Here is a 27,925-nt window from a genome sequence, read left to right on the forward strand (position 1 = left end):
ATGTCAGACGAACAATCGGTGGTTCATTTATTGTGTCTAGGATAGACACAATAAATTGACTCCTGCTAGATAAATCATTGCATATCCATCCAACCCATACTGAAGACATGCCTGGTGTCTCTCTCTTGCTGCTCCCTGCAGTCTACATCACTTTCTCAAATATGGACACACACTAGCCTTTGTAATCTGAGCAAATTCCACAGGCACATTAGACTGGTTCACTGATGAAACTCTATACTTAATTTTTTTTTCAAATTTTTTTTAGATTTCAAGTAATCATAACTGTGAGGCACAAGAGGTCAAAGTTGGTTACAGAAGAAATAAAAATAAAACAGTCTAAATTCTAACTTTAATAGAGTTTTGAATCAAACAGCTTTTCTCACCCAACTGGATGTTTCAGGCAGTTCAGCAAGAGAGTGTGGAACAACAACAAGCTGTACACTCACACCAAAATGCAAGTCTACAGAGCCTGCATCCTCAGCACCCTCCTTTACGGCAGCGAGACTTGGACCCTGTACGCCCGCCAGGAAAAGAGGCTGAATGTCTTCCACTTGCGCTGCCTCAGGCGCATCCTTGGAATATCATGGAAGGATAGAGTGACCAACACCGCCGGCCTCGAGCAAGCTGGAATCCCAACCACGCACACCTTCCTCAGGCAGCGGCGGCTCCGCTGGCTTGGCCACGTCCACAGGATGAATGATGGAAGGATTCCAAAAGACATCCTGTATGGTGAGCTAGCCTCTGGCAAAAGACCTCCTGGATGCCCCCAGTTGCGCTACAAAGATGTCTGCAAGAGAGACCTCAGAAAGGTAGACGTCGAGCTGGACAACTGGGAAGAACTAGCAGACGACCGCAGCAGATGGAGGCAGGGGTTACACAAGGGCCTTCAGAAGGGCGAGCTAGCAGAGGAGAAGCGAGTGCACAGAAAGCACAATAAGGACTTGGCAGACACCCACTACATCTGCAAGAGATGCAGCAAGGACTGTCACTCTCGTGTGGGTCTTTATAGTCACAATAGATGCTGTAAATGACGTCCTCAATTGAAACTTTAAAGGGCGCGATCCATAGTCTATGCAGACTGAAGGATGCCTACTACTACTACTACAGTTCTTATTACTCAGGTTGAATTACCTCTTATCCTGGGACCGGTCACTTTCCATGAAAACTCATTACCTAATAAATAAATGTGTTAGTCTTTAAGGTGCTACAGGACTGCTTGTTTTTGTGAAGCTACAAACTAACATGGCTACTCCTCTGAGATACTTTTCTTCCGGATGATCTTTCCGCTGTTGAGATGGAGGGAGGAGAGAAGCCAAATGGTGATATTGTTACCCGCACAAATTTCTCATCCCTTCTACACTCAGGGACATATACACCTTTACCCAATCCGTAGGGCTCAAGGTGTGACCCTGTTAATTTAAACTCCCACCCTTACCCAATTCCTAGGGCTCAGGGCATAATTCCCTGTGGGTATGCAGGATCTGTGCCACTGAAAAAGCCTTACACAGTAATATTCTTATTCTCTATTTATTTACAATTACCAAGAAAGCAGGATACATGCTAAGCACACAGTCTCATGCTCACCAATCCTGATAAGGCAGGCAAGCAGACTTCCACTGTTGGAACAGACAAACTCACTCTCTGGATGCTGGTTGCTGCACCTCGGGGTCTTGGGTGTGAGTCCTTTAGGTGTTCTGACTTCCCTCCTGTTTGATGTTCTGTTCCTCTCCCGCCCCTTTGATGTTCTGTTCCTCTTTCTCCTTGGACCCCAGTTTTTAAGTAGTGAAATTTGAGTCCTGCTCAGCTATACCTTGACCAATTATTTTAGCGCAATTTTACTAACCAATTATAGCCTGCGGTAACAGAATTACCTCACCAATCATAACCCACCACCTTAACAGATTTACACCTAACAAAATTAATTATACACTAGACAGGAGCAATTACAAACCAGACAGAGAATATACAGAAAACAGTATACAAAAAACAGTAGAAAAGTAAAGACAATCATCAGATAATGGTGGTTCCACCTCAGCCATTGATAAGTCGTTGCCTGCCAGAAGAAATGCTGTTAATTAAGTTTTCTTTATCCATCTTGTGATCTAAACAAAAAGCAGTCAAGTAGCACTTTAAAGACTAACAAAATAATTTATTAGGTGAGCTTTCATGGGACAGACCAACTTCTTCAGACCATAGCCATACCAGAACAGACTCAATATTTAAGGCACAGAGATCCAAAAATAGTAATCAAGGCGGACAAATCAGAAAAAAAATTATCAAGGTGAGCAAATCAGAGAGTAGAGGGGCACAAGGGGGAATCAAGAATTAGATTTAGGCAAGTAAGCAAACAAGCCCCTATAATGACCCAGAAAATTCCCATCCTGGGTCAAACCACTTGTTAATGTGTCAAATTTGAATATAAAAGAGAGTTCAGCAGCCTCTCTTTCAAGAGTGTTGTGAAAATTCCTCTTCAGTAAGATGCAAACTTTTATGTCATTAACAGAATAGCCCACTCCATTAAAATGCTGGCTGACCGGTTTGTGGATCAGGAGTGCTTTTTGGCTGTTTTGTGCCAAATAACTCTGTCTAAGAGAGTTTGAAGTCTGTCCAATATACAAAGCATCTGGACATTGTTGGCACATGATGGCATATATGATGTTAGTTGAGGAACATGAGAATGTGCCCATGATTCTGTGACCAACCTGGTTAGGTCCAGTGATGGTATCTCCAGAATAGATATGTGGAATAGATTCTAGCTGCCACCACTGCGGTAGTCAGAGCCCTGGACCCTTTAAATCACTGCGGAAGCACTGCAGCAATACCCTGCAGAGCCCTGGTCTGTGCACTCTGGATGGCTCTGAAGAGCAAGTGGGAGGTGAGATGAGGTATAAGCCATGCTGAGGGGCTTCCCCAGCCCCATATCTTCCATCTGAGGAAGTAGAGGGGATCTGGCCCCACATTTTACCCTGGGCCCTGGTGAGGCTGTCAACTTGTTTGGAGTTTTGACTATGATAAAAGATGTTGGTATCTTTTGATGAAGTACATCCCCATATTACCCTAAACATAACAGGAAAAAGGAGAGCAAAAAGTATTTATATGACATGCAAATAAGCAATAGTGTTGTTATTGTTAGTGTTAGCATTTACAATAAAATGCATATGCAATACAGATATGCAACACAGACAGCGTTAGCAATATATTAAATGTATATGTATTATTAGTATTAGTCTGGCTTCAAAAGAATTTGATATTTTACTAGATTTATTACTGACACATTTTTGGACGTCACTAAAATGTAATTATTTTCCAAGGAAACTGGAGGTAAACCAACTGTAATGTTGTACTCCTAGGCTATGTTCAGTGAATATACTCGGGATTATCTTTATAGGACAACAGGAAAACATTTAAAAAAATAATTCTATGAACAATGATCAAACCAATGCTCATTTCATTTATATTTTGACTTTTCAGATCATCAGAAAATTGATTTTATTGTCTCTGAAATTTCACTGTATACACTTCATATGAACACCCCCACACACACACACAGACAAAATAAAACATACAAAACAAATGTTTAAGGATCACAGCACAGAGGCTGGGAGGAGACATATAAGCTTCAATGCGTTAGCAGTATACTTATAGATTCATGAATTTTAATTCTCATATGAATCCCAAGTTAAAATGGCACTGTTTGTTGATTTCACTGTAAATCCATAGAGAGAATTTGTCCACGTCATAAAACAATAATATAATGAGGCATAAATGGGCACGTTTCATCGTCTGATCTTAAAGGGAGGTTTAACCCAGCACTGGCACGGCAAGTCTGTTACAGGTCATGGCTATGGCATATTGTCAGGGCTACGGGGGGAAGTTTGAGCTCACACAGAATTCCCTCTGAATTATACCTAGGTAATAGTAAGTTTCATAAACACCAAATATATCCCAAAAATAGCATCATATTTTCCAATTCTATATTTTGAAGACAATAAATGACACACAGGTTTTCAAATATCACAGCCAAGTATTTTCTCTTATTTTCTCTATTGCAGGTCGTTGTTGCATGGCATGTTTCACCCATGTGCTGCTGTACTTTGAACCTGTCACACCAACAGCATGTGCTTTCCTCCAGTACCAATTAATCGGAGACAAACCCCTGCATTTCTTTTATTTCCTTGGTTTTAAAAGTGCAAGGCGATATTTTAATAGCATGCTCCAGTCGTAAAGAAAAAGAAGAGAGAATTCTAATAGTAAAACAGATGTTCGGAAAAATAAAGAAACACGCCCTTAGCATGGATAAAATGTTCCACATATGTTCATCTGATCAAACATCACCAAAAGTGTACCATTTGCTAAGTACCTTGGAAGTTATTCTGCCTAACAGTCACTTCAAGCAATGCCATGTCCCAGGTTCTGTTGATACAAGGAATTGAAGAACAGGCTATTTGATGTAACTGTGTCCTAGCTTATACAAATGCACTAATTAACTGCTTTCCTTGAGCATCAATCCAATATCACCTCAAAAATGAAAAGCCCAGCTAAAGATAGAGTGAAGCCTTGATTCCATTAAAATATGGGGTAGAATTCTCATGTGTTTTAGTAGGGGTTGGGTCTCACCCATTAAGTCTAAATACATGTAGATAGTTTAGTAGAGAACACTTTTCCACACATCTTCTTCTAAGTCTGGAAACTTCACAGTAGGAGCAATAAGAAAAAAAATTATCATAATTATCCCTTTTATGTTTACTAGTTAAGGACATTAATAGTCAGTAGACAGGCTGAATGGAAAGCTTCCTAGACATGCCATCACATCAATGTTCTTTTCAAATTTTCTAAGATCCTTTCTAGTTGAGCTATACAACCAATCTTGATGAGCTCCTATTTACAGCAAACTCTTTCATATACAGCATTCTATCATCTGGAACTCTCAAATAACTGGCATTTTAACCATAAGTAAATTTTAATTACATTTTCTGTAATTACAGTTTAGTGAAAGTAAATACAAATAAATACAGCAAAAACAGTGTAAGTTTGCAGCGTACAAAACTACTGTTGTTGGTAAATATAGTACTCTGCAGACATTTTCATTTGTTTCTTAATGTCTATTTTTTTTCTTTAGTGTTATGCATTGCTAGGTGTACCTCTCTATTATCCAAAATGTTTGAATATCTGGAAACCTCCCGGTCCTGGGGCTGCTGCATATGAAAGAGTTTACTGTATACTATTGCATTGTGTGTCCAATATAAATTCTCAAGAAAAACTAGAATCACTTCTAAAAATGATTTGTAAATCTATTGCAAAAGCAGATAATCTGTGGCTCTAGGATCTAGTGATGGACTCAATCCCTTGGTTACGTAGTATTACAGACACAATCAGTGTTCTTTAAATAGGCTGGGATAGATGAATAGCATGTTAGCATTTTAATAAGAGATCCTGTTGTCTTACTATATAGCAGTGGTTCCCAAACTTTTCGGCATCACACCCCTCTTGTGATTTTTGAGAAACCCTCATGCCCCCGCACCTCTTCTTTACCATCATCCAACCCCGTTAAGAAAAAATTCAATTCATAAATTAAACACCCAAACTTGATATTAAAATGTTATTTAAAATTAAAAATAAACACAAATAGATTTTCTTGGCCCTTTGCAGATGCCTGGTGCAGCCCCTGCTGTCCAGCTGCCTGAACCCTGTGCCAGCTGCCAGAGCTGCCTGCACCAGCCACCCGCCTGCCCACCCGAGCCTCACACTGCTGTGCCCAGCCAGCTGCCCACCTGCTGGGACCACCTACCTACCACTCACCTGAGCCCTGTGCTGCCAGGGCCAGCCACCCGAGCCCCTCTCCTCTCCCCCCGCCCTGCAAAGCCAGGCACCACCACCCCCACTCTTACTACATCCCCCTCCCCTGAACCAGCCACTCCCAGTCCCCCATCTGCAAACTGAAGCACTGACATGCTGTGTAGCTAGGGGTACTTTGAAGTGCCCTTACTCCCCAAAGTTGCATGGGTACTCCAAAGTGCCCACAGCTACACAGCATGTCAGTGCTTTGAAGTTTGCAACTTTGAAGTTGCTGCAGGGAGAATTAGCCTAATGAGGTGCTGCATATTCATCACAGCACTTTATTATTCCCTGCTCAGGATGATTAAGAAGGGGGCTAGTGTAGACACACGGGGCTGAATGTGGTTGGGGCTTAGAGCAGGTTGTGTGTGAAGTTAAAGCTTCACATGGGCCTTTGGGGGGCATGGGGGTCCAGGTGTAGCTGGTTGTGGCTCAGTGCATTGAGGGCTGGATGCAAGTGGTTTGTCAGGATGGTTGGGGAGCAGGAGGGGCTGGATCTGGTGGGGTTTTGGATGTACAGCTCCTCTACAGTGATCCCTCCCCTTGCAGCTGAGGAGTTTGAAGTTGCTGTGGGGAGAATTAGCCTAATGAGGTGCTGCATATTCATCACAGCACTTCATTATTCACCACTCTGGCTGATTATTGTGCCCTCTTCAAAAAAGGGGGCTGGTGTAAATACAGCTGTGGCATCCCATTACCACTGCACCAAGCACTCCCTACCATGTGCATCCAGATCACCTCCTCCAAACCTTCCACCCTTGGATCCTGCCTGGCTGAGTCTGCTGCCCAAACCTGATGCACCTGGTACAGAGGGGCTTGGGCATGGGATGCTTCTGGAGCAAGCTTGGCCCATGTTCTATGTCAGAGTTGGGTGCAGGGACTTGGGAGGGACAGAGAATGAGTAGTTAAAGGAGTGATCTTCTACCTTGCTGCAGCCAGTGACCTGTGTTCCCCCTGCCATGCTGGAGTTTCCATATTTAACAAATATAATGTTTCATTCTAGGGGTGCAACTGAAGCTACATCAACTGAAGCTGTAGTGTGGACACAAATCAGCTACTGCAGAGTTTCCTCAGAGTAATTTAGCTAAGAGCAGAAGCAGGTCTGGGGAAATCAAAACAGTGGACCTGCTTGACGCTGTCCCGGTCAGTACAGCCTAATGCCCTATAATCCCACCCCTACTCTTGTACTCCCTTTGCACAGACACAGAATGTTACCCTTCTGCTTGGGCCATTTTTTTTTCCCCACTGACCCAGGGAGAAAGGCAATGGAGAAACAGGACTCCATGTGCTTCCTCGGGCTGCAATAAGGTTAAGTAAGGGCAATTAGGCTAGCCCTACTTCATGGAAGATTAAATCTCTCAGGATTAAGAAGTAGAGAGTCTTCCCCAATTACCAGTCAACCTTGATCCCACAGGTAGAGGAAAAAAGAAAGAATCATGCCATGGTACTTGTACTTAGAAGCCCTGTATAGTTGCAAATATCCATAGGTATCTGCATCCACAGATGTGGGTATCCACGATCACGTATCATGTTTGCAGGTGTGGATGTGAATACCAATTTTATCTCTCTCTCTCACACCACACACACAAGTCTACCAACAGCAGGAGAAAATAAAAACCTGGTGTGGGTGCTTTGCAAGTGGGCCATGAATTTAGACCTTGTCTGGTATTCTGCAAGTTGCAAAACAAGGAACAGAACGCTGATTTGCATATTCACATTTTATTTAAACCAATACAAGCACCATGCTTAGCAAAAGATTTGGTTTAAAAATAAACATGCAGTGTGAACTAGCAGAGACTAAATACCACATGGAAATTGTGCCAGTTATTGACATTAACAGTTACATGGAATTGTTAGATTAATCATCAGTATTTCAAACCTCCTGAACATCTTTTCCCATCTCGACCATTGGCAGCTTGCCGTGGTATACATAACCAGCGCACAAAGGTAACATTGTGCGCCTGGCCCAAAACAACAAATGCTACAAAAGAAGGGGAGAATCTCCAGTGGAGCCTTTACTCCCATTACAGTTCACGCTGGAAGTTGGAGCACAATGTTCCAAGACATACTTACACTCCAAACCACAACTGAGAAATCAGATTTAAAATAAAAATATTCCCTTGTTTTTGCATGTTTAACTGAGGCCCTTAACATTAACTAACTTCTGGACTAAATGTGATTTTGTAGTTTAAGACACAAAAATATGATCTTAGTGGGAATGTACAAGGCACCTTTACAAAATACATTGGAAAGGTGTAGGTCCCAGCATTACTGGCCTTCTGGTCTATCAAAAGGAGGCATATGCAGTACAAGAAATAGTTTTACACCAAAATATGGCATTTAATGTCTCCCTCCTCCCCATGAACATATCCAACAGCTCCAGTCTTATGAAGTAAAAACCTGCCAAAATTCTTGTGAGGCAGCTCAGCTTTTCTTCACACCTGGGGTTATAAGCGAGATTCCTGGGCCTTGTCATATACACCTATTTGACATTACAAACAGCAAAATTAAGCAAGGGACAGACTTCCACCTATTGGAGACCTAAATAAAGCTTCTGGCCATGGAAAATTATGGCTGACTTACTGGCTCCTGAAAAAAATAGGAGTAGATACTGGAAAATGCTGATTGACCTTTAATTACAAAGGTTAATACGTGTCATTACAATTATAGCACTCCTCTGCCCCATGTTTTGGAGTACTCTTTTGAGATGGCCAAAAGACTGGCAGAGAAGAGAGGAATTTGATTATATCAGACAGGCTTAAACTAAACTAAAGTGTGATACGTTAGAATATACTGGCTTTCTGAACACTGATGTATCTGCCTCCCGCTAATTTTAGTGGGTAGCTGTAAAGGGACAGTTCCAACAAGATTGGGCAATTAGAGATATGACAGCTTTACAAACCCCATGTCCATAGTATAGATTTGAATGGGGTTAATTACGCCTTATAAAAGATTACACACTACCACATCTCAGAGCCAGTCCTGGGACCCTGGGAACTGAACAGTGAACAGCTGGAGTCTGCACAGTACCTTGAAACATACTGTGTAAATTAGCCCCGAAACACAGCAGCTGTTCTCTGCAAAGACTCCCAGACTGCTAGTAACTGCATTACTTTCCTGCCTGGCACTGAAAAGCTGCCTAAAAAAAGACAGACAAAAATCCCCACAACTGTTCAGAGCAACACTGCTGCCTGGCCTACCCTGGCATTTCAGAGTCCATTGCCTGTGTACGTCCTACCCACCACAGTCAAGTCCATAGGACTGGGAAGTAGGCAAAGGTGGTTCTTGAGGTGTGGCACCAAGGGTAGACTCTGAGATATGGAGAGTAGTAGAGGGAAGTGAGAGGTTCTTGCCACCCTGAGATCTGCACAAGGGGGACGGTGAAGTGCTGAAGGGAATGAGATGGGCTGAGGAGGAGGAAGTGCTCTTGGTAAGGGGGAATCAATATGAGGAGATGACAATATGCAGAGAACTGGTGAAACCCCAGGTGACTCAAATCAAAACTATAAGTACAGTTATAAGTTCTGTGCAGAAAAAAAAAAATCACAAGTTTAAAAATAGTTTGCCCCGCAGGAGAACACTTCCAACTAAGCCCTTGCAAGTCAAAGTGGCTACTGCCAGTCCAATACAGCACACAGAGCGCACTAGTCTAGTCTGAGGATTACAAATCCAGTTTTTCCCCACCACAAACTAGGCTGAACATTAAAGAATGTCACAGGCTCACAGAACGACAGGCAGTTTCCTTCTGCTCCCCTGGATTTTGACATGACAATGTCTTACAGTTCATGCAACACATGAAAGGCAAGACCTTCGAGTTACTTTTAAAAATTGCTTTTGAAAGTAATGCCAGTGTAAGAGACCCAAGCGTTATTTACACAGATCTGCTACTGAGGATATTGGTTGTATTGATCTGTAGCACATAAGACACTGGCATGTTTTTATAATCAATACATGTTCTGCTCAGGGAAATGAGGAAATAATGTTGTTCCAGTTCAACAGATCAGCACAAGGATCTTATTTCCTCCAGTTAAAGTCACTTTTCTGACACTGAACAAATGGTCTTTCAATCGCATCATAACCTGCACACATCAAAAAGCTTCGTTATGTTTGAGTGACGTGTGTGTGAAGGAAGAAGAGTAAGTTAAGCTGAACATGGATTTCTGCCACTGAAGAACACGGCACAGTTCATGTGGGAAGGAAGGGGGGTGGTTCCTGAAACATTCACGTTTAATACTCACACAGCACGTATTTGCTTGCAAACACATGAATTCTTGCAGGAAAGGTTTCAAAGAATGAAATAATAGCCTCCTAATTTAACAATTGTTTCGTTAACTCCTTCACACCAAATTACACACATTAGGGAAGCTATGCTGTAAGCTCCATCTGTTCATGATTGGAAGCTGCTCATGAGAATTCAGCAGCATGACAAAACAGTCATGTAAATCATAACTGAGATACTGTCACAGCAGTACCTGTTTGCCACTGCCTGGGCTAAAGGTGATACCCCAACTCAAACTACTATTCTACTTTGATGTAAAAAAACCCAGACCCTTTAAAGGGTTAGTTTTTAGCTAGATTATAAAAAAGTACAATTTTCATTTTTGCTGTTTTACCAAAAAGAGATAAAACTCAAGATATTGAATGAGGTTATTCACATGAAGACATCTTAAATGGAAAGTAGTTTTGACGGAGAAGCAATTAAGCTTGGAGACCTTCTTTCATTTAAAAGGAAAAAAAAATACAAAGTCTATACAAGGTTTCTCCTCTTTGACAACAAAAAAAATCAAAACTACTCCAAATCACAAGATCTTAAGAGCTTTGAACTTAACTCCCAAGGCATTCCTGATGACAGTAAATAGCTGGCATTTTTATGTAGAGGTGTTTTGTTTTATAAATGTTTAATTGCACCACTATGCATTAGAAAATATTTTACTCAAACAATTTATCAAAAGATTAGTTTTCATCAAATTTGGAGTAAATAGTGTAAAAATTTTAGTCCTTTTAAAGCTAACAAATTAAAGGCACACAGTATTAACAGGTGTTTGTAAAACATGTAATGTGAGCAAATAGGTTAATTTGTAATGAATGTAATATTAAGTCTTTCGTGTAAAAATCAAGAATAGGTAACCAATATTGTTAATTAAGCCCTTAAGAGAGTGATAAACTAGTTTCTATAAGACTTTTATGACTAGTTCTCTCATTGAGCTTTGCCCTGAAATTTAGTTTGACTCACAATCATCTAAGAGACTCATTAAAATTAGAGCATCAGTCCTGAAAAATTCTAAAATAAATTTCAGGTTAAGTTATTTTCCTGTAAATACCTGGTTTCCACTTAACATTAACACTTCCACAGACTTTAATTTGGGAAATTCAAAAGCCATTTAAAAAAAATAAAAAAATTCTCAAATTTAACAAGTGTCAATTTGCTATTGTAACATACAAACATACTAGTATACAATATCTGTCAAAAGAATGAATTTGCAGCTCAATAAAAGTTAGTGTCAGCTTTGAAAAGATGTTGGTAAATTGTTAACTGTTTCTGAACTGTAGTAACTCTAGAAATATTAGTCACAAGAGTGCAAAAAAAAAAAAAAAAAAAAAAGTCCCTGCAGAGAAGTATTCCCTTTTATAGTTATACACAAGGAAACACTGGAAAAGTTTGACTTCAAGGAGACTCATCTTCCTTTCCTTGCCCAAACTTTGTACAAGAAATATACTGCAGGAAGCTGCTGTAAATACAGTGCATTTTTAGCCATAAGTATTCATGACTGGTTCCAGTATTGTCAGGATGGTCTATAAATACTTAATACAGAGGTTCTCTTAATGGAAGTACCCCAGTTTCTCTCGCAGCCATTCTTCAGTTAGGTCTTCTGTATTTCTTATTTCAAATACCTAAACAAAATTGTATTAGGTTAAATATTTACATTCTAGTAGCTGGAAGAACACATTATACCACAACTCTATTGAGAAAATGCATTAGTGTACTTTTAAAAACAGTCAAGATATACCAGGAATACATACATTCTGCTTCATGCACATTTTTGCAAGGACAGATTAACAACCCACAATATGGCCAAATTATGGAGAGCCATAATTGCCATTTCTTGGATTTGAAACCTTGATTTGTAGTTATCTTAAGATTCTACATTATATATGCCAAAGATATAACACAATCAAACAATATTTTAAGTGATTCTGAAGCAGAAGCAGCAGCCAGAGCTCAGGGATGCTATACATTATTATCGTCCGTTAAGGGCTTGCTGTTTGCAATATAATGACCATATTCTAGGCTAAATCAACTCAGAAGCCTTTTAAATTTTTTTCAGTCCAAGATCATAATTAACTTGTAAACAGGCAGAACCCTAGACTACCCTAACATTTTACTTATTTTATACTTACAAGTATCCCATCAGTACTCACTGGCATATTTAATTACATACAAATCTTAACATCAGCAGAAGAATCTTCACTAATCCCCAATGAACTTACCTGTTCATTCCTCCATCCATTCTACCTTTTCCATTTAGGAATCCCCATGTTTCAGGGTTTGCTTTTTTAAAGCAGAAATTGGTATTCCTTTCTTTATATCCACATTTGCATAATTCTGTTTTGTTTTGTTTTTGTTTTCTGTTTTCTCAGCTCCAGTCTACAGACACGGATGCTCATGTTCAGTCAGTTATTCACTGCAGTTCACTAACACATTGGCTTGTTAAGTAAAGTATGGGGGAAAAAAAAAAAAGAGATCAATATGCTAGCACTGACTAGCATATCGGAAAGTAGGCTAATCTACCAAGCCATCAAGAAGTGGTATAAGACAATTAAGTCAGGAGCAAGATTCAGATCAGGAGAAGGCCCCAGCATACACCAGAACGAAGTCACTTTTCAGTCAGGAGGTATGAATAAAGCAGTTTTAAAATCTAAATCTGAAACAGCAACTTAACACCCCAACCTTTGAGTGGCATGGAGTCAGCTCCAGAAGAACAAATCATACAACTAATCCATTCCTTGGCCTTCCTTCAGGAAGTTTTCCAAGGCTTTGTGGTTCCAGCGGCCACAGGTTGCAAAAATGTTGATATTGCCCAGAATGCCCATAGCCTCCACCCTTCCCTGCACCACCACCACCACCACCACCTGCCTAAGGCTCTGAGAGGGAGTTTGGGTGCTAGGTGCAGGCTCTGGACTGGAGCAGGGGATCAGGGGGACAGGATCTGGGAGGGAGTTTGGGAGCCAGAGGGGTGAAACTGTAGGGGCTTGGCTACAGGTACAAGTCTGGGGTACAGGCTGCAGGAGGCAATGCAGATGCAGGTGGGAGTCCAGGATAGCATCTGGGTGCTGGCTGTGGCCAGGGGCAGGGACTGGGGGCTGCAAGGGGAGAGGGTGCAAGCTCTGGAGGAAGTGGGGTGCACAGGGGAGTGCAGGGGTGGGAAGTTGAGGGAGATGCCATATATACATCTTAGCTGGGTGCATCCCCACATGGCAAGGACTCCTGGGAAGGCAGGGGTCTCTGCTACTACTCCCACATATGTCCTCCAGCTCCACCTGCCACCCCCTGGGCAATTTAAGAGACACCCTGAGGAGCCCCACTGAACGTACACCAGGGTGAGGACTGCTTCTAGCTGCTTGCTCACCCTGGCCGCTGGCGTGTACATCCAAACTGCAGGGATGAGTGAGCAGCCAGAAGCAGCTAAAACCGCCAGCAGGCCCGGAGGACGCTGAGGACAGGAGTGCAGGCAGGGGGTGATAAGTTATGATGGAGCCCAGCTTTGGCCCAGCTGCAGGTCCCTATAACTCACCCTCTTTGTGGCATGAACCACACATACACAGCAACCCCACTTGCAGCTGGTCTCCAGCTTCCCTTGCTCCAGGGTGTCTGACCAGTCTCCCTTCTCATTAAGTGAATGAGCTCCAATACCTGATCCAAGATGGTCAGAACCAGTCATCTGTGTCCAGAGGGCACTTCTTCAGTTGGCCTAGACATGCTGAAGTGGGCAATAAAGTTGGCAAGACCCACTCTTCCACTGTGATAAACCAGACATCTGAGTGTTTCACACTTCAGGGATGGTTACGAAAGGTTCATTACAGACATGCACAATTGCACAGATGCCCCTCCTCAGATTTGTAAGAATTTAATGCCTGTTTAAAGGGATGCCCTGGAGCAAAACCGGAATTAAGATTTAAAAAAGCTAATAGATTTAAAGAGATGGAAAGTTTACCTCAGGCCAATGGAATTAAAGATGATTTGGGGGGAGGGGAGGAGGGTGTCCTAGCAAGAAACAAATCAGTTCCAAAATGTTAATTGTTCTGTATTTTAAAATCAGTGTGAACAGACTGACGAGGTGATAAATGAGGAAGTCACTTATACAGAACACTATGGAGCACAGGGAAAGTTGGGGGAAGAAAAAACAAAAACAAACAAAACCACCACCACAGTGGCTGCACCTACACAACAATCCTTCGAAAAGCTCTTCCAGGAGAGATCTTCTGGGGGTGGGGGGGGGGAACTTTTCAAACGATCACATCCACAAACAAAGAAGTGGATTGAAAGATCGATCTGCTCTTTTGATAGAGAGCAGTCACACAGCCCTGCTCTTTCGAAAGAATAGGCCCAAGGAGCATCCACACACACTCTTTTTTAACAAAATCTTTCAGGAAGAGGTGCTCTTCCTTCATCTGGGAGGAGAAGAGGGCTGCTGGGAAAAAAAAAAAAGGCCACATTCTTTTGATTTCAGATAGAAACAGCATCTTGTGTGTGTGTGTAGATGCTCCACAGGTTTTTTGAAAAAGGCCTGATTTTCCCCCAAAAAACTTGCTAGTGTAGATGCAGCCAATGGGTGTTTATGCAACCAAATGGTAGATCACACTTACAGGATGGGGGGATTGTAACAGGGTGACCATCCATTACAGGTAGTAAGAACTGGTAAGTAGGCAACACCAGCATGTTCCTTTAACTCCGGGGACAATGAAGAACTAGGGAAGGCAGAGGGGAAGATGGCTCCAGGGGAACATTTAGGGCTTGGATAAAAATAAACAAACAGTTGTTTGGGTTAAGAGCCTGGCACCAGGACCCTTATAGGATGTGTGGGGCAAGAGACTCCCCTCTCCCCCAGCCAGTCAGGAGAAGCTCTGGAAAGCAGCCGGTGTAATAAGTCTGTCTCTTTCCTCAGAGGAGTCACTAGCAGGGGAATGCCTGGTTGCTGAACCTTCTGGCCTGAAGGTGAAAGGCCAGATGGGGAAAGGGCATGCTGGCTGAGCTGCTACAGCTGGCCTGATTTACAGTTCTAGGAGGAGAGCCGGGGCTTGATGCAAACGGGTAACACTCGAGCTATATGTACACAGCAGCACTATTCTAGAACATCTTATTCCAAAAAGAGCCCAGCTACACACAATGCATTTCAAAGCAGCACTCAGCTGTTCTGAGATAGTGTCTACATGTGGTAGAGCCTATTTCAAAATAGAGCCACTGGACATGCTATGGCTTATTCCGTAATAGACTATTCGCTGTCTACACAGCCCCCACTTCAAAACACCTAGTTCAAAATAGGCGCTTTCCGCATACGAGGTTTATCAACTTTGAAATATGGCACCGACTACTTGGAAATGATTTCAAAAGAGCAGTTGCGTTGGCTTGACACTTGCAAAGATTTTTTTGAAATAGCAGCTGCTATTTCAAAACAATTTTGCTGTGCAGACACACCCTAGGGTAAGACAACTCCAACAGGCAGGGTGGAAAAGGAGGACATTTGGACTCTGAAGTCTATTTTGACTGGAGCAGTTTGTGATAAATCAGGGTATTATTGGAAAAGGAAAGCATAGGTGGAGTTTAAGGAACCCATGAAGACAGAAACTGAGTCAAGGTGCAATAGAGCTACATTCGTCCAGAAAGGGGTACTACAGATACCAAAAGCAGTGGCTAAAACCACTTAGGATACATGGGCAATAGCCAAATGAATAACCAGGGCAATGCTATGTCTAAAAAGCTAATACAAGCCTCAGATGTATACAAAGAAGTAGGGAGTAGGAAGAGATGTATAGAACACTGACTACTACATTAGTTCCACTTGTTTCCCTTTCATATGTTTGAAAAACTGCAGAGCACTCAAGAAGAGCTATAAGCCAGTCAAGTATAGGCATCTAGAAGAATGCCTTCAGGAGCTCAATTTCTCTCATCAGAAGAGAGTTGAGAAGAAACTTGATCATGGCCCACAAGAGCCTACATAAATCTAATACGACAGGGCTCTCAAATCTAGCAGAGAAAAGGCATAAGACCACCAGATGGGTTGAAGTTGCTTATAGAAAAATCAAATTTGGCAATAAAGCACATTTTTAAGGGAAGATAGTTAGACACTGCAATAGCTCATCATGGGATGAAGGTTCTACCCCCCCCATTTGAAATCTTTCAAATCAAGACAATGTATTTCTACTAAAACCATCCTCCTTCAACCATGAATTATAGGGCTCACTGCCAGAATTACTAAGTGAAGGTCAACAGTCTGCACAGCAAATCAGATTAGACGACTGCAAAGACTGCTATTCTTAATCTAAGAATGTGAAAGGTGAAATTTTTTGAGACAACACTTGGCATACAGATACTGTGGGATGGGCACAAAATTCTCAGCACAGATGTAGGATAAACGGATACATAAAAAGTGGGATGAAAGCAGAAAAGAATGCTGTAGAGGCATCAGAAAAAAAATTCTGACATTGTTACATGCAGAACAGTTTCTCCCAAAAAAAAAAGCAACAAAAGTCCCATTACCTGACATTTAGAACTAGACTGGACAAGAAAGTTATACAATTAAGAATCCTGTACAGGCAGGGAGCTGGAAAAAGATCAGCTAGTCTAGATTCTGGGGTTAGCTATTACCAGAAAACAAGCATGTGCCTTGTTTAATTAATGTCATTTTAACATCTGGGGCATAAGTATATTAAAAGCTTCATGCCCCCAGAATTTAGAATAACCCAGTGGTTAGGGCACTGATATAGGAAACCCATATTCAACTCCCTCTTCTACCATGTGACCTTTGTCAAGTCACTTAGTCTTTGAGTAAAATGCTTTTCTACCTCATAAGGCTATGATCAGAACAAATTAAGAGAACAGAGTATTTTGGAGATCTGCTAATAGCTATTTTTAATAACATTCTCACCTATTATAACAGTTAACTCTTATGTTCAGCTGAGCAGTAGATCTCCACTCCTGACCTCTCATTTGTTCCAGTTACACAACACTGAATCCTACAGAGAACAATGATTCCTCAGCTCTCGTCCCCTATTACTCCTCCTCTACTTAAAGATACATTGATGACATCTTTTGATTTGGACTCATGGTATAGAGTCTCTAGAAGAATTCCACAGGGACTTTAACAACCTGCACCCCACCATCAACTTATGCCTCGATTACTCCACGCGAGAGATACGTTTCCTGGACAGTACAGTACAAATCAAGGATGGCCTAATCGGTATCACACACTACTGGAAACCCACTGATCGCTATACTTACCTACACGCTTCTAGCTTCCCTCCTGCACACATAACTAGATCCACTGTTTACAGTCAAGCCCTTAGGTACAATCGCATTTGCTCTGATCCTACTGACAGAGACCGAAAACTACAAGACCTTTACCAAACATTCATAAACCTGAATTACCCACCAGGAGAAATAAAAAACAGGGCCAGACTAATACCCAGAGACCACCTACTCCAAGATAGGGCCAAAAAGGCCAAGAACAGAACACTACTGGTCATTACCTACAGCCCCCAACTCAAACCAATGCAAAGCATTATTAAAAACCTACAACCTATCCTTAATCAGGATGCTACACTCCAGAAGGCCCTAGGTGACAAGCCTGTTCTCTCCTACAGACAACCTCCCAACCTTATGGTGATTCTCACCAACAGCCACAGTCTATATCACAGGAACACCAATCCTGGGACTTTTCCTTGCAACAAAGCCCGCTGCCAGCTTTGTCCACATACCTATCCTGGTGATACCATCACTAGACCTAACCAGGTTAGTCACAGAATCACGGGCACATTCTCATGTTCCTCAACTAACATCATATATGCCATCATGTGCCAACAATGCCTAGAGGCTTTGAATATTGGACAGACTTCAAACTCTCTCAGACAAAGAGTTAATAGGCACAAAAACAGACATCAAAACATTCCTGATCCACAAACCAGTTAGTCTACATTTTAATGGAGTGGACCATTCTGTTAATGACTTAAGAGTTTGCATCGGATTGAAGAATTTTCACACTGCTTTGTAAAGAGACTGCTGAACTGTCTTTCATATACAAATTTGACACATTAACATGTTGTTTGAACTGGGATGGGAATTTTCTGGGTCATTATACTTGACTCCCGCCCCCCACCACCCCCGGCCCCTCTACTCTCTGATTTGCTCACCTTGATTTTTTTTTTTCCTGATTAGTCCACCTTGATTACCATTTTTGGTTCTCTGTGCCTTAAATATTGAATCTGTTCTGGTATGGCTGTGGTCTGAAGTAGGTCTGTTATTTTGTTAGCCTTTAAAGTGCTACTTGACTGCCTTTTTGTGTGTGTGTGTGTGTGTGTGTGTGTGTGTGTGTGTGTGTGTGTCTACAGTACTACATCTGCAAAGGAAGCATAGCCCAGTCAATGTGTATCAACCCCAGGTTGTAATCATACTTCAGGCTTCACCTTATTCTAGAGTGTTTTACTTGTAATTAGGATAGCCTTTTTAACTCCTCCTGACTTGCCAGTGCTTGTGGAGTATTATGTAAAGTATCTCTACCTGTTGGAGGGTATTTTAATACTCACTAAAATTTCTTCTCTTCCTGTCCTCTAAAGCAGTGTTTCTCAATCCAGGGTATGTGTACCTTTGGAGGTACACCAAGGTCTTCCAGGTGTACATCAATTTACCTAGGTCTTTGCCTAGTTCCACAACAGGCTACATAAAAAACACTAGTAAAGTCAGTACAGTCTAAAAATTCCATCAGACAATTACTTGTTTCTACTGTTTCATATCCCTTATGCTGAAACATAAGTACACTATTTCCATTCCAATTTGTTTTCCTGATAAGATGGGAGAAACACAGTAAGTTTTCAGTAGCAGTCTGTGATATTTTGCACATTTCTGCAAGTATTTTAAGTGAGGCGTAACTTGGTGGTATGCAAAACAAATCTGACCCTTGAAAAGGGTTGAGTAATCTGGAAAAAGGTTGAACGGCACTTGTTTCAAAACTTCAGATTACCTTGGGACCATGTTTCTCAACAACTGGTATGCATACCCTTAAGGGTATGTGAGAGAAGTCTAGGGGAATACGGATATTAGATATGTTTAAAAAAAAATCAAAAAAAAAATCACTACTCTAAAGAATCCATGAGACTCCATGCTTATTTTCTTCTTTAGGCTTCCTGTAAGGTAGATCCTTGCTAAATGCAATTTAAAACATGCAAGAAATGATGTTGTTGTGGTACATAAATGTGAGAAATTAGCAAGACTCAACAGTATCTTTTGTACCCATACATTCTTACTTTTTATGAAAGATTCTTGCAGCTGGTCAGTTAGATATTAATATACCTTAGTGAGTTCAGCTGTCTGCACAAGCTTATTCTTGCTCCCAGCATACATCATCTGTTGTTCAGGCTTGCATCCTGTAGGTGTGGGGAAGGAAAGCAAAGCCGAGTTTGACAGTTTGACTGCAATCCAGTAATAAGATTTTTTTTTTTGGAAACTTCTTGTATACAATATGGATTTCAATAAGCGGAATGATCCAATAATTTCTGTGTACACAGTAGCTTTAGTTTTGCTTTGAAGTGGTCTTGAAGGGGGCTGGGTAGGTAGTCGCATGAAGCGATGTCTAAAGAATGCTTAAAACAGTATTCGAGAGCAAGATAACTATCAAGTTTCATTGTGTCACAATGAACAGCACAGCCAGCAAAAGAGGCTAACCCCATCACTCCTCTTCCTGTTATCACATATTCTGTTGATCTACCAAAAAGCAAGTTACCTTTCCTGCTATTCCCAAGGATACCCATTTCCTCCTAAGCCACAAATGCAGTCTTACACAGGGAATGCATTTATCAGAGTCCAGCCACTAATCTTGTACATTTTCAGGGCAAAGAAAGAAAAAAACTGACTGACCGGAAAAAAAAAAACAAACAAACCACCAGCTTTATTTCCTTAACAAGCCATCTTCTACTACAGATAGTTAGGATGTAGTTTTTACCAGATACTGATACTAGAGGGGGGCTTCTGGAAATATGAAGTCTTGGATACCTTGAATTAGTTTCTGTAATTATGAACCATCTTACCACTGGTTGAGCTCTCACAGAATGGAGTTTAACACCAGAGGCATGGCTTATAAATTAGGGATGTTAAAGAGTGAGTAATCTAGTAACTGAGTAACCACCAAAATTTCTGTCAGTTACTCAGTTAACTGCCCCCCTACACCCTGCTGCTCTGCATTTTAACGGCTGAGCTGGCACGCAGGCTGGCTTGGTTTTGGTCCCTGCTGGGGGGGAGAAAAAAAAAAAAAAAAAATCAGGCTCTTTCCTCCCACCCACCCGCCCCTGACACTGTATTTAAAATATAAATGCAGACCAGCAGGGGGATGAGGGACAGGGGAAAAGCCTGATTCCCCATGGCAGGGACAGAAGCTGAACCAGCCTGAATGTCTGCTCAGCCTTTTAAATGCAGAGCAGCAGCTGGGGAAACTCCCTGATCCCAGCACCAGCAAGGACAGAGGCTGAGCTAGCCACTCCCATTGACCTGGGGGAGAAGGGCCTGCGAGTAATCAGTAGCACTAGCCAGTAAACAGATGCTTATCAGTCATGTAACTGGATTCGCTACTATATCCCTACTTAGAACATGTTACAGAAATTAACTACTGAAGAAAGAAAAAAAGGTGTGGACTTTTATTGCTGAACTCTTACACCCAGCTGGTTAGTCTAGCAAGAAGGGTAATGCAAGGTGAAACAACACACTCTGTCTTTCAAGGATCGCAATAAATTCAATAGTTGCAGCAAACTAGCCTATTGCAATTCAGAACATGCAGCCTGCTCTCAAGGGGCCAGTTCTTCTCTGTGTAACAGACGTGCTGAGTTGACTCATCTCACCCTCTTTCATTCCCAGGTTTCCTCAGGGCCACTTTGTCTATGGTACAGATTAAGGCATCTTGAGAGCTGCTTCAATGTGTGCCCCAAGCGCAACAGCTGTTTTGGCAGCTAGGACATGGGAACATTTGATACTGCTGTAGGAGGTAGTATACAGTTGGCGCTGTGCCTGCCAGAGACTCCCCTCCAAGAAATTTGTCCGGGATCCATTAATGTGACCTTTCAGCCCCTTTATGTCAGAATTGGGACAGTGGGGACAACAACTGATGAATATGACCTTAAGTGTGAAAACCACTGATCTTAAGTATTAGGGGTTTTTTTTGTTTGTTTCTTAGATACAAGAATTTCCATATTTATAGGCTATAGCAACTATTATTCACAATATTCACTCACCAACGGGACTGGAGAAGATAAAGCATAATGGGTAGGAAACTCTTCCATCATCATGCTGATACTTGTAACTATACACAACGAATGTTTTCCTGAGGTTAAGGAAACAAACCCCCCCACACACAATTAATTGCTCTCTCCTAGAAAAGGATACTTCCGTTCATTAGCTAAGCTTGAGCATAGGCAAAAAGTCACCCTTTACCATGTGTTTTTTAAAAACAAGCATTTATATTTCTTAGTTTCCATACTGTTTTGTCTTGCTCCCATCTCTATTTCTCTTCCAATTTGAGTTTGAGCCACTGGAAGATTTACCTGCTTTTCCAGTTTGTTAGTGAGAATATTTTGCAAAAGAAAACATTAGTTCTCAAACCTGTCCTTTTCACCCATCAAGTCCTTCACACAAGTGTCTCTCCACAATGTTTTAAATACCTGATTTATCTGAAGTGTCATAAGCAGTCAGATTTTTTTTCCTAAAAACAATTTTTGCTGCTCTTTGAAAAATAAATCTTGGTAGCTCTTTGCGCAAACGTTGGATTATTTCCTGTATTTTAACAACCTTTAAGAGGAGAATCTATAACTGAAGTGTTAATGTAAATCCTTCCGTTGTATTAATGTGCTGAATGTTCCTGCATTTTGAAAGCCACTCAAAAAACAGTGAAAGTAAGCAAGCCTTAGAAGTAAAGGCTTCACTCTACCATCTAAGAAAGTCTTTTTCTAAGAAATGGCATGTGACTACAGAATTTACAGTATCATGAAAACTAATCAATGTGTGAGTTATCAAAGGGAGAATTCTCACTGTAGGCCAATATTAATTTTTAAGAAGTCAATGAAAAATTCAAATTCCAATGCATTTTAGATTCATTTTCTTCAGTAAACAAAACATAATGCAAGCAACATTAGAAAAAGGATATCTAGGTTGTCTCTCAGGCAGCTCATCCTTCAGTTCATCAGGGGAAATGCCCTAATAATAATAAAAAATACAAGACATTTTAAATAGGTGAACTCAGACCTATGCACTATGCAGACTAGAGTACAAGAGTAAAGCAGGGTTAGAAACACTACTACAATTTACAGTTACACATCTACAATTTAACTGAGAACAATTCTTTGTGAACTGTCCCAGAAAAGTGCCGTTAAGTGATTGCTAACCTGCTTTAGCAATTTTGTGTAAGAGATTTAATATTAGTATGAAAAAACCCTGGTTTTGTCCTTGTCAATTTAGGAAACAGATGTTTTCTGGCTTCCCTCTAGTCTTGGAATGTAACTAGCACTCACTACATATTTCAATATCTGATGTTGAACGTAAGTGGGCAAGATGTGACAAACTGATCCTGAAATCTACCTTTTGTCTTCTACTGGTAAGAGACTAATTCCTTAACTAGCGAACAAGCCTCAGGATTCAGTGTCCCACAGGCTCTTCAAATATGTTTTTAAACATTCTTGGAAAGCTATTTCTCAAATCATTGCTTAAGACTTAGTGTTATCCATGAGCCAACATTACACACAGAGATATGTGATTCCCCCTATCTAGGGGATTAAGACGTTCTTAACTAATGGCAAGTCAGCAGAGTCCAGAGTGCAGGCCAGCAAAAGAAATAAAAAGGAATTCTTCCAGAGATACAACAGATAGAAAGAGATGCTTTTTGTATCATTGTTCTGAAAATATAAAGCTTAAACCATTTTGTTTGGAAAATAAGCAATACAAATTGCTACTGTGAAGCTCAGTTAATAGCGCGTCATGATTCACATGCAGACTAACCATACATTAGAAGGAGGTTCTTCACCCAAACGAGATTAACAGTTTGAGAACAATTTGACACTACAGCAGTAGAGGTTGAACCTCCATAATCTGGCAGTCGGAGTTTAGTTCATCAGACAACCACTTCTCATGGGTGTGGCCAAGTTTCCCGTAGTCCCATTAAGTTTCTTTACATCCACCAATCCTGGCTCTCAGTGTTCTGTGCTATTATTTAGTGCTAATTTAGCCCTAAATGTCTTCTAAGAGCCAAGTAAGCAGCAGAAGAGTTGGTAATGTACTAGACAAAATTGACTGCCAGTGGTCTGACCAATTCTCGCATTTGGCACCAGTCAGGTACCAAGGGTGCCAGAGTAGAGAGGTTCAACCTGTATAGTACCTCAGAAACAACACCTCATGGAAAGCTGAAGATATTTTGCATTTAACGAACCTCATGCTCCTCATCCAGTACCACCAGCTGCTTATCCTTGTCAATCTTCACTACAATAAAAACATAACATAGGTGAACTGTGCATCTATGGGGGCTCTCTCCCATCCTTCCTCCACTCTCCCCTGCCTTTTAAATTGAAGGCTACAATTGCAGCTTTTCTAGAAGAACATGTAAATAAAAAGCTGACCATTCTATGCATCTTGCATTATCTTATGCTTCCCACTCCTCCTTCTGCCCCACCCTTCTCTGACAATGAGGTCTGACATCAACTCCCCTGGGGCCAGAATTTCATTCAATGAGAATTTTAACATCAGTGCCCTCAAGACTTATCTTCTCGGAGACACTCCCACCCCCACCCCACCCCAACTGAGTTATAAAACTAGTAGTTTCAAAACAGTCTACTTTAAGAATAGTCTACCAAGAAGGTCAAACTTTGGCTTTTTCTCCACCTTCTTGTGGCCAGAAATACTCTTTCCCCCCCACTTTAACCAGTGGGTATACACATAAGTATTTCTGTTAACAGCAAGTGTGATGGCTTCATTCTGAAAGCTTTAGTTCCATACCATAAAATAATGTTGTTCTATTGTTAAAAGGTAGTGAGAAAATATCAAAGTTAGGGGCCTAGTCCAGGCCATTTTGCAACAGAAGTAAAAGTGATCAAAGATTTTCTGTAAGACCTTTTCACTTTTGTTGGCAATGATTTTAGCTTACTTATAATGGCAGCATTGTTAGTTTCTTTGCGAAATCTGAATTTTCTCAATTTCTCCACCAGATCTTCGGCAACATCACAAACCACTAGAGATTCACTCTATGGAAGGGGGGAAAAAAAAGAGGTTAGCAAAAGGAAAATACGTCATCCTCCTCCACAAAAGTATATGATTACATGAAATTAGCTAATCGATTCAGAATATGCACAAAAAGACAGCATATGTATTAACTGCAGTGAAAAACAGACTTGTGGTACAAGAGAAGTTAATCTGGCCTTATGTTTCCACACAGGGGAAGCTGAAGTTAAAAGAAAGTTAAATATCAGAAAAATGTGAATAAAAATGTCTTCATGTGTTTACTTCTGAAGTCAGAAAATAATTTCTCGACTTCTACCACAAGGAAAACCTATTTCTCCAATTTATAAGTCAAAATAATGAAACAGAAGCAACTGATTCTGCAAGTTTGTTCCTGATATAGGATACCCAGTCAATACCTATTTAAATACACTAATGCCAGTACATCACTGACTATTTAAAGCAACTAGAATAAGTATATATTTCCATAGCATCTAGAAGGCCCCAATCAGGGCCCTGTTAAGCTAGGTATGAAAGCAGAAGTCTGAACCTTCAAGTTTTGCTTACACACCCAATGTTTAACAAAGTACAGCACATGAAATGTACACCCTCTCCCTACTATAATATTTACCAGTAACGTCTTTTAGACTAAGTTTCAAAACAAAATATCAGAAAAAGTTATCTTGTTAAAAAGGTAGGAAAAAGTCATTAGCTTCTTCACAGCCAGCCCTGTAAGTAGTAACCCTTTTTACATAGAATTTCTAATTGCACCACTCTGTCTGCCCATTTCTGCACCATCCTTTACACACACCATTGTCTTGAATGCCTTGTAACAGTCAGCTTCACCTGTCAGCAAGCATTCTGAAACTGTAAGTGGCTTTGACTGAATGCCAAGCATACCAGAACACCAGTGCCAAGGAGAAGGAAGAAAAAATTAATGTACTATATTTAGCTCAATTATATTACTGTAACCACCCTACGGAGTTTTCTTTTTACACTTACTCTTGAGAAGTCAGGGTTAACAAAATCTATATATAAAACTAAATAATCATGACATAAGGAGCAAATCTTAGAAGAAATAAATTAGAGAGTTTTTAAAAGATACTGAAGGTTCTGAGCACATCTGCAACTACACCAAAGTCTGAGTCTACTTATCTTAGTTTACTGAGAGCCTCCTCCATAAAAAAGATTTTATCAAGAATTAATTAGGAAGAGGAGAGTCCCATTGATGTTTCCCTGCAGCTAATGAGGCCTGAAAGATTTTTTTTGCCGGGATAACTTAATTAAAACCTGTCTTAAAATAAAAGCCAACATTCTAAAATTATTGAAATTCACCACCAAATGACTCATTCACAAAAAGAAATGACCACTAGTAGAGTTACTAGAATTTCATCTTTCAATTACAGGCTTGAGCAGTTTACCTAGACAACTTGATTGAGGACAATATTAAAGATTGGAAGACTTCCTAACCAAAGGAAGAGCAAGGGCAAACCTTCTCCTACACTTTTTTCTGGGTTCTCTAGACTTTGCATCTTGGACTCCCACTCCATCTCCCTCTGGAAAATGGTCTTGAATCTGCTCCTTGGAACTGCTGAAAAGGAGCCTTCTTCCTCCAGGAGTCTCATGTAATGGCACTCTCTTATACTCTCTGAGGCTTGGTCTACATTAGGCAGGTAAATTGATTGCAAATATGCAATTGTAGCTACAACTGCATAGCTAGAATCAACTTACCTGTGATCGCCTTAACTGGCCATCTTCTCAGAGGGAGGTCAATGGGAAAAACGCTACACATGATATCGAGGAGTACAGGGGTCGACTAACAAGTCCTGATAGTTTGATTTCACATCTCTACCACGTACACAAAAATCAAACTCTGGAAGATTAACCCTGCCCATGTCACCTTCTGCATAGTCTAGACATAGCCTCAGGCTCGTGCATACTGCAAAGATGAAGATGATGCTCATGTGCTCACTTCCCCCAGACTTTTTTCTGCATCACTTTCATTCATATGCTAAAAGGAGCAGTAGTGGATACTGCTCTTGCAGTAGTATGATTCTATTCTGAAAATGATTAGCTATGGCGCTAGTATCAGAGAGGTAGCCGTGTTAGTCTGTGGCTTTGAGAACAGCAAGAAGTCTTCTGGCACCTTATAGACTAACAGATATTTTATTTTAAAACATCTGTTAGTCTATAAGGTGCCAGAAGACTTCTTACTGTTCTTGAAACTACAGCACTGTAATCCTTGGTCATTTTTTCCTAATTGATACTGCATGTCAAGAAAGTCCTTTCTTCTAACGGCCAGCTCCATAAACTCAACTTGGCATGAGAGTCCATCTAGGTTCTTTCCCCTCCAACATTGATAATAAAGCCCTGCATGACAATTCACTTATGCAACCCCCTTTCCAGGTTAGGGCCAGACTTCACATTCCTCAGAAGGCAACAGCTGAGCCAGCTACCCTTCTCCCAACTGATCACCAAAGAGCGACTTTTAAAACTCTGTTTACACAAACACTACTTCAGCTTCAACAAGAAGTCCTGGGGCACCTGCTAGACTAACAGATATTTTGGAGCACAAGCTTTCGTCGGCAGAGACCCGCTTCAAACATCTGTTAGTCTAAAAGGTGCCTCAGGACTTCCTGCTGAAGCTGAAGATACAGACTAACTCTGCTACCTCGCTCATGCTTCAGCTTGTAACAGCTGTAGGAAGACAAGATGGAAACCTGTTAAAACTCACACAACTAAGAAGCAGTCCTGTGGCAAAGGAGATTAACAAACGTATTCAGTCCTGAGCTTCCACGGGCAAGACCCACTTGTTACCCTGTTTTCCTCCCCCAAAGCCCATCGGGGTCGCGTCTAACCGCACACCAAGGGCAAGGAAGAAATTGAGACAGGCCGGTTTCAGCTGAAGCCTTTATCTCCCGGCACAGCACGGGGTGTCCACAATGAGCTGATTCCCTGGGAAGCCGCGTCCTGACGGCTGAGCACAAATCCACCCACCGCTCCAGCACCTCCCCAGCCCAAACATCACAGCGAAGCCCCCGCGCCCGGGCCCAACTCTGGCTGGGATTCCCGGCCTGCTGCCCTGGCGGTTTTCTGCAGGTGGCTCCGAGAGCCACGCCCGGCCCTCCCCCCGCGCGCACCGAGGCCGGCAGCTGCCGCAGGCGGCGCTCACCATTTTGCACCCGCAGCCGCCACCAGCTCCTTCCGCTCGCACTTTAAGAACGAAAGCGCCGCCGACCTCCTACCGGCGGCTGGCCCCAGTGCGCCTGCGTCGGCGGCCTCCGGAGCCAATCCGCAGGGCTGGTCGGGGTCGTCGGCTGGCTACGGGACCCGAGAAGGTTCAGGCGCCCATCTAGCAGCCGCGCGCTCGAGCGCGGGGGCGGGGGCGGGGCTCTGTGGGCGGAGAGGCTGTGAGCAGCGGGACTGGCTGGGGGGGGGCATGTTCAGGGTGGGGTGGGTCCCACGCCAAGCCAGAGGCCTTCTAGGCTCTGTAGCCTATGGAGAGGGGATCATAGTGAAAACACAGCATCCTGTGTGAGCACCCTTGCGTCATCAGCAGCATCACAACCCCATGACGTCATGTCAGGCCCTAAGTGAGCGTGCAACAGCAGCCCATCACCGCCCCATGCAGTCACA

At 41.8% G+C, this 27,925-nt stretch overlaps 1 protein-coding gene across 2 annotated transcripts; it reads right to left on the minus strand.

Annotated features, from left to right (window-relative positions):
* Window positions 1-188: 188 nt before the first annotated feature.
* GMFB (glia maturation factor beta) lies at window positions 189-27,616 on the minus strand. Of its 2 annotated transcripts, none has more exons than XM_074996230.1 (7): window positions 27,462-27,616; window positions 24,219-24,315; window positions 23,508-23,557; window positions 22,231-22,282; window positions 21,325-21,405; window positions 19,397-19,470; window positions 189-899 (listed from the first exon to the last, which is right to left on the minus strand). In XM_074996230.1, the coding sequence occupies exons 1-7, from the start codon at window positions 27,462-27,464 to the stop codon at window positions 873-875; spliced, it is 384 nt and encodes a 127-aa protein (XP_074852331.1). In that variant the 5' UTR covers window positions 27,465-27,616; the 3' UTR covers window positions 189-872. The 2 variants fall into 2 exon arrangements, with proteins under 2 accessions (XP_074852331.1, XP_074852330.1); XM_074996229.1 differs by lacking the exon at window positions 189-899 and adding an exon at window positions 6,069-11,727 and having other exon boundaries at window positions 27,462-27,609.
* Window positions 27,617-27,925: the final 309 nt, after the last annotated feature.

The sequence above is a fragment of the Carettochelys insculpta genome, chromosome 6 (assembly GCF_033958435.1).
Source record: "Carettochelys insculpta isolate YL-2023 chromosome 6, ASM3395843v1, whole genome shotgun sequence".
Lineage (NCBI taxonomy): Eukaryota > Metazoa > Chordata > Testudines > Carettochelyidae > Carettochelys > Carettochelys insculpta.

What these genes read in the sequence shown, in the direction of transcription:
- GMFB (XM_074996229.1), bottom strand. An exon ending in TAACAATGCTGCCATTATAA is followed by an intron (nt 23,558 to 24,218) that starts GTAAGCTAAAAT and finishes TTTTTATTGTAG; the next exon opens with TGAAGATTGACAAGGATAAG. An exon ending in GCCTGAGAGACAACCTAGAT is followed by an intron (nt 21,406 to 22,230) that starts ATCCTTTTTCTA and finishes TCAGGAAAACAT; the next exon opens with TCGTTGTGTATAGTTACAAG.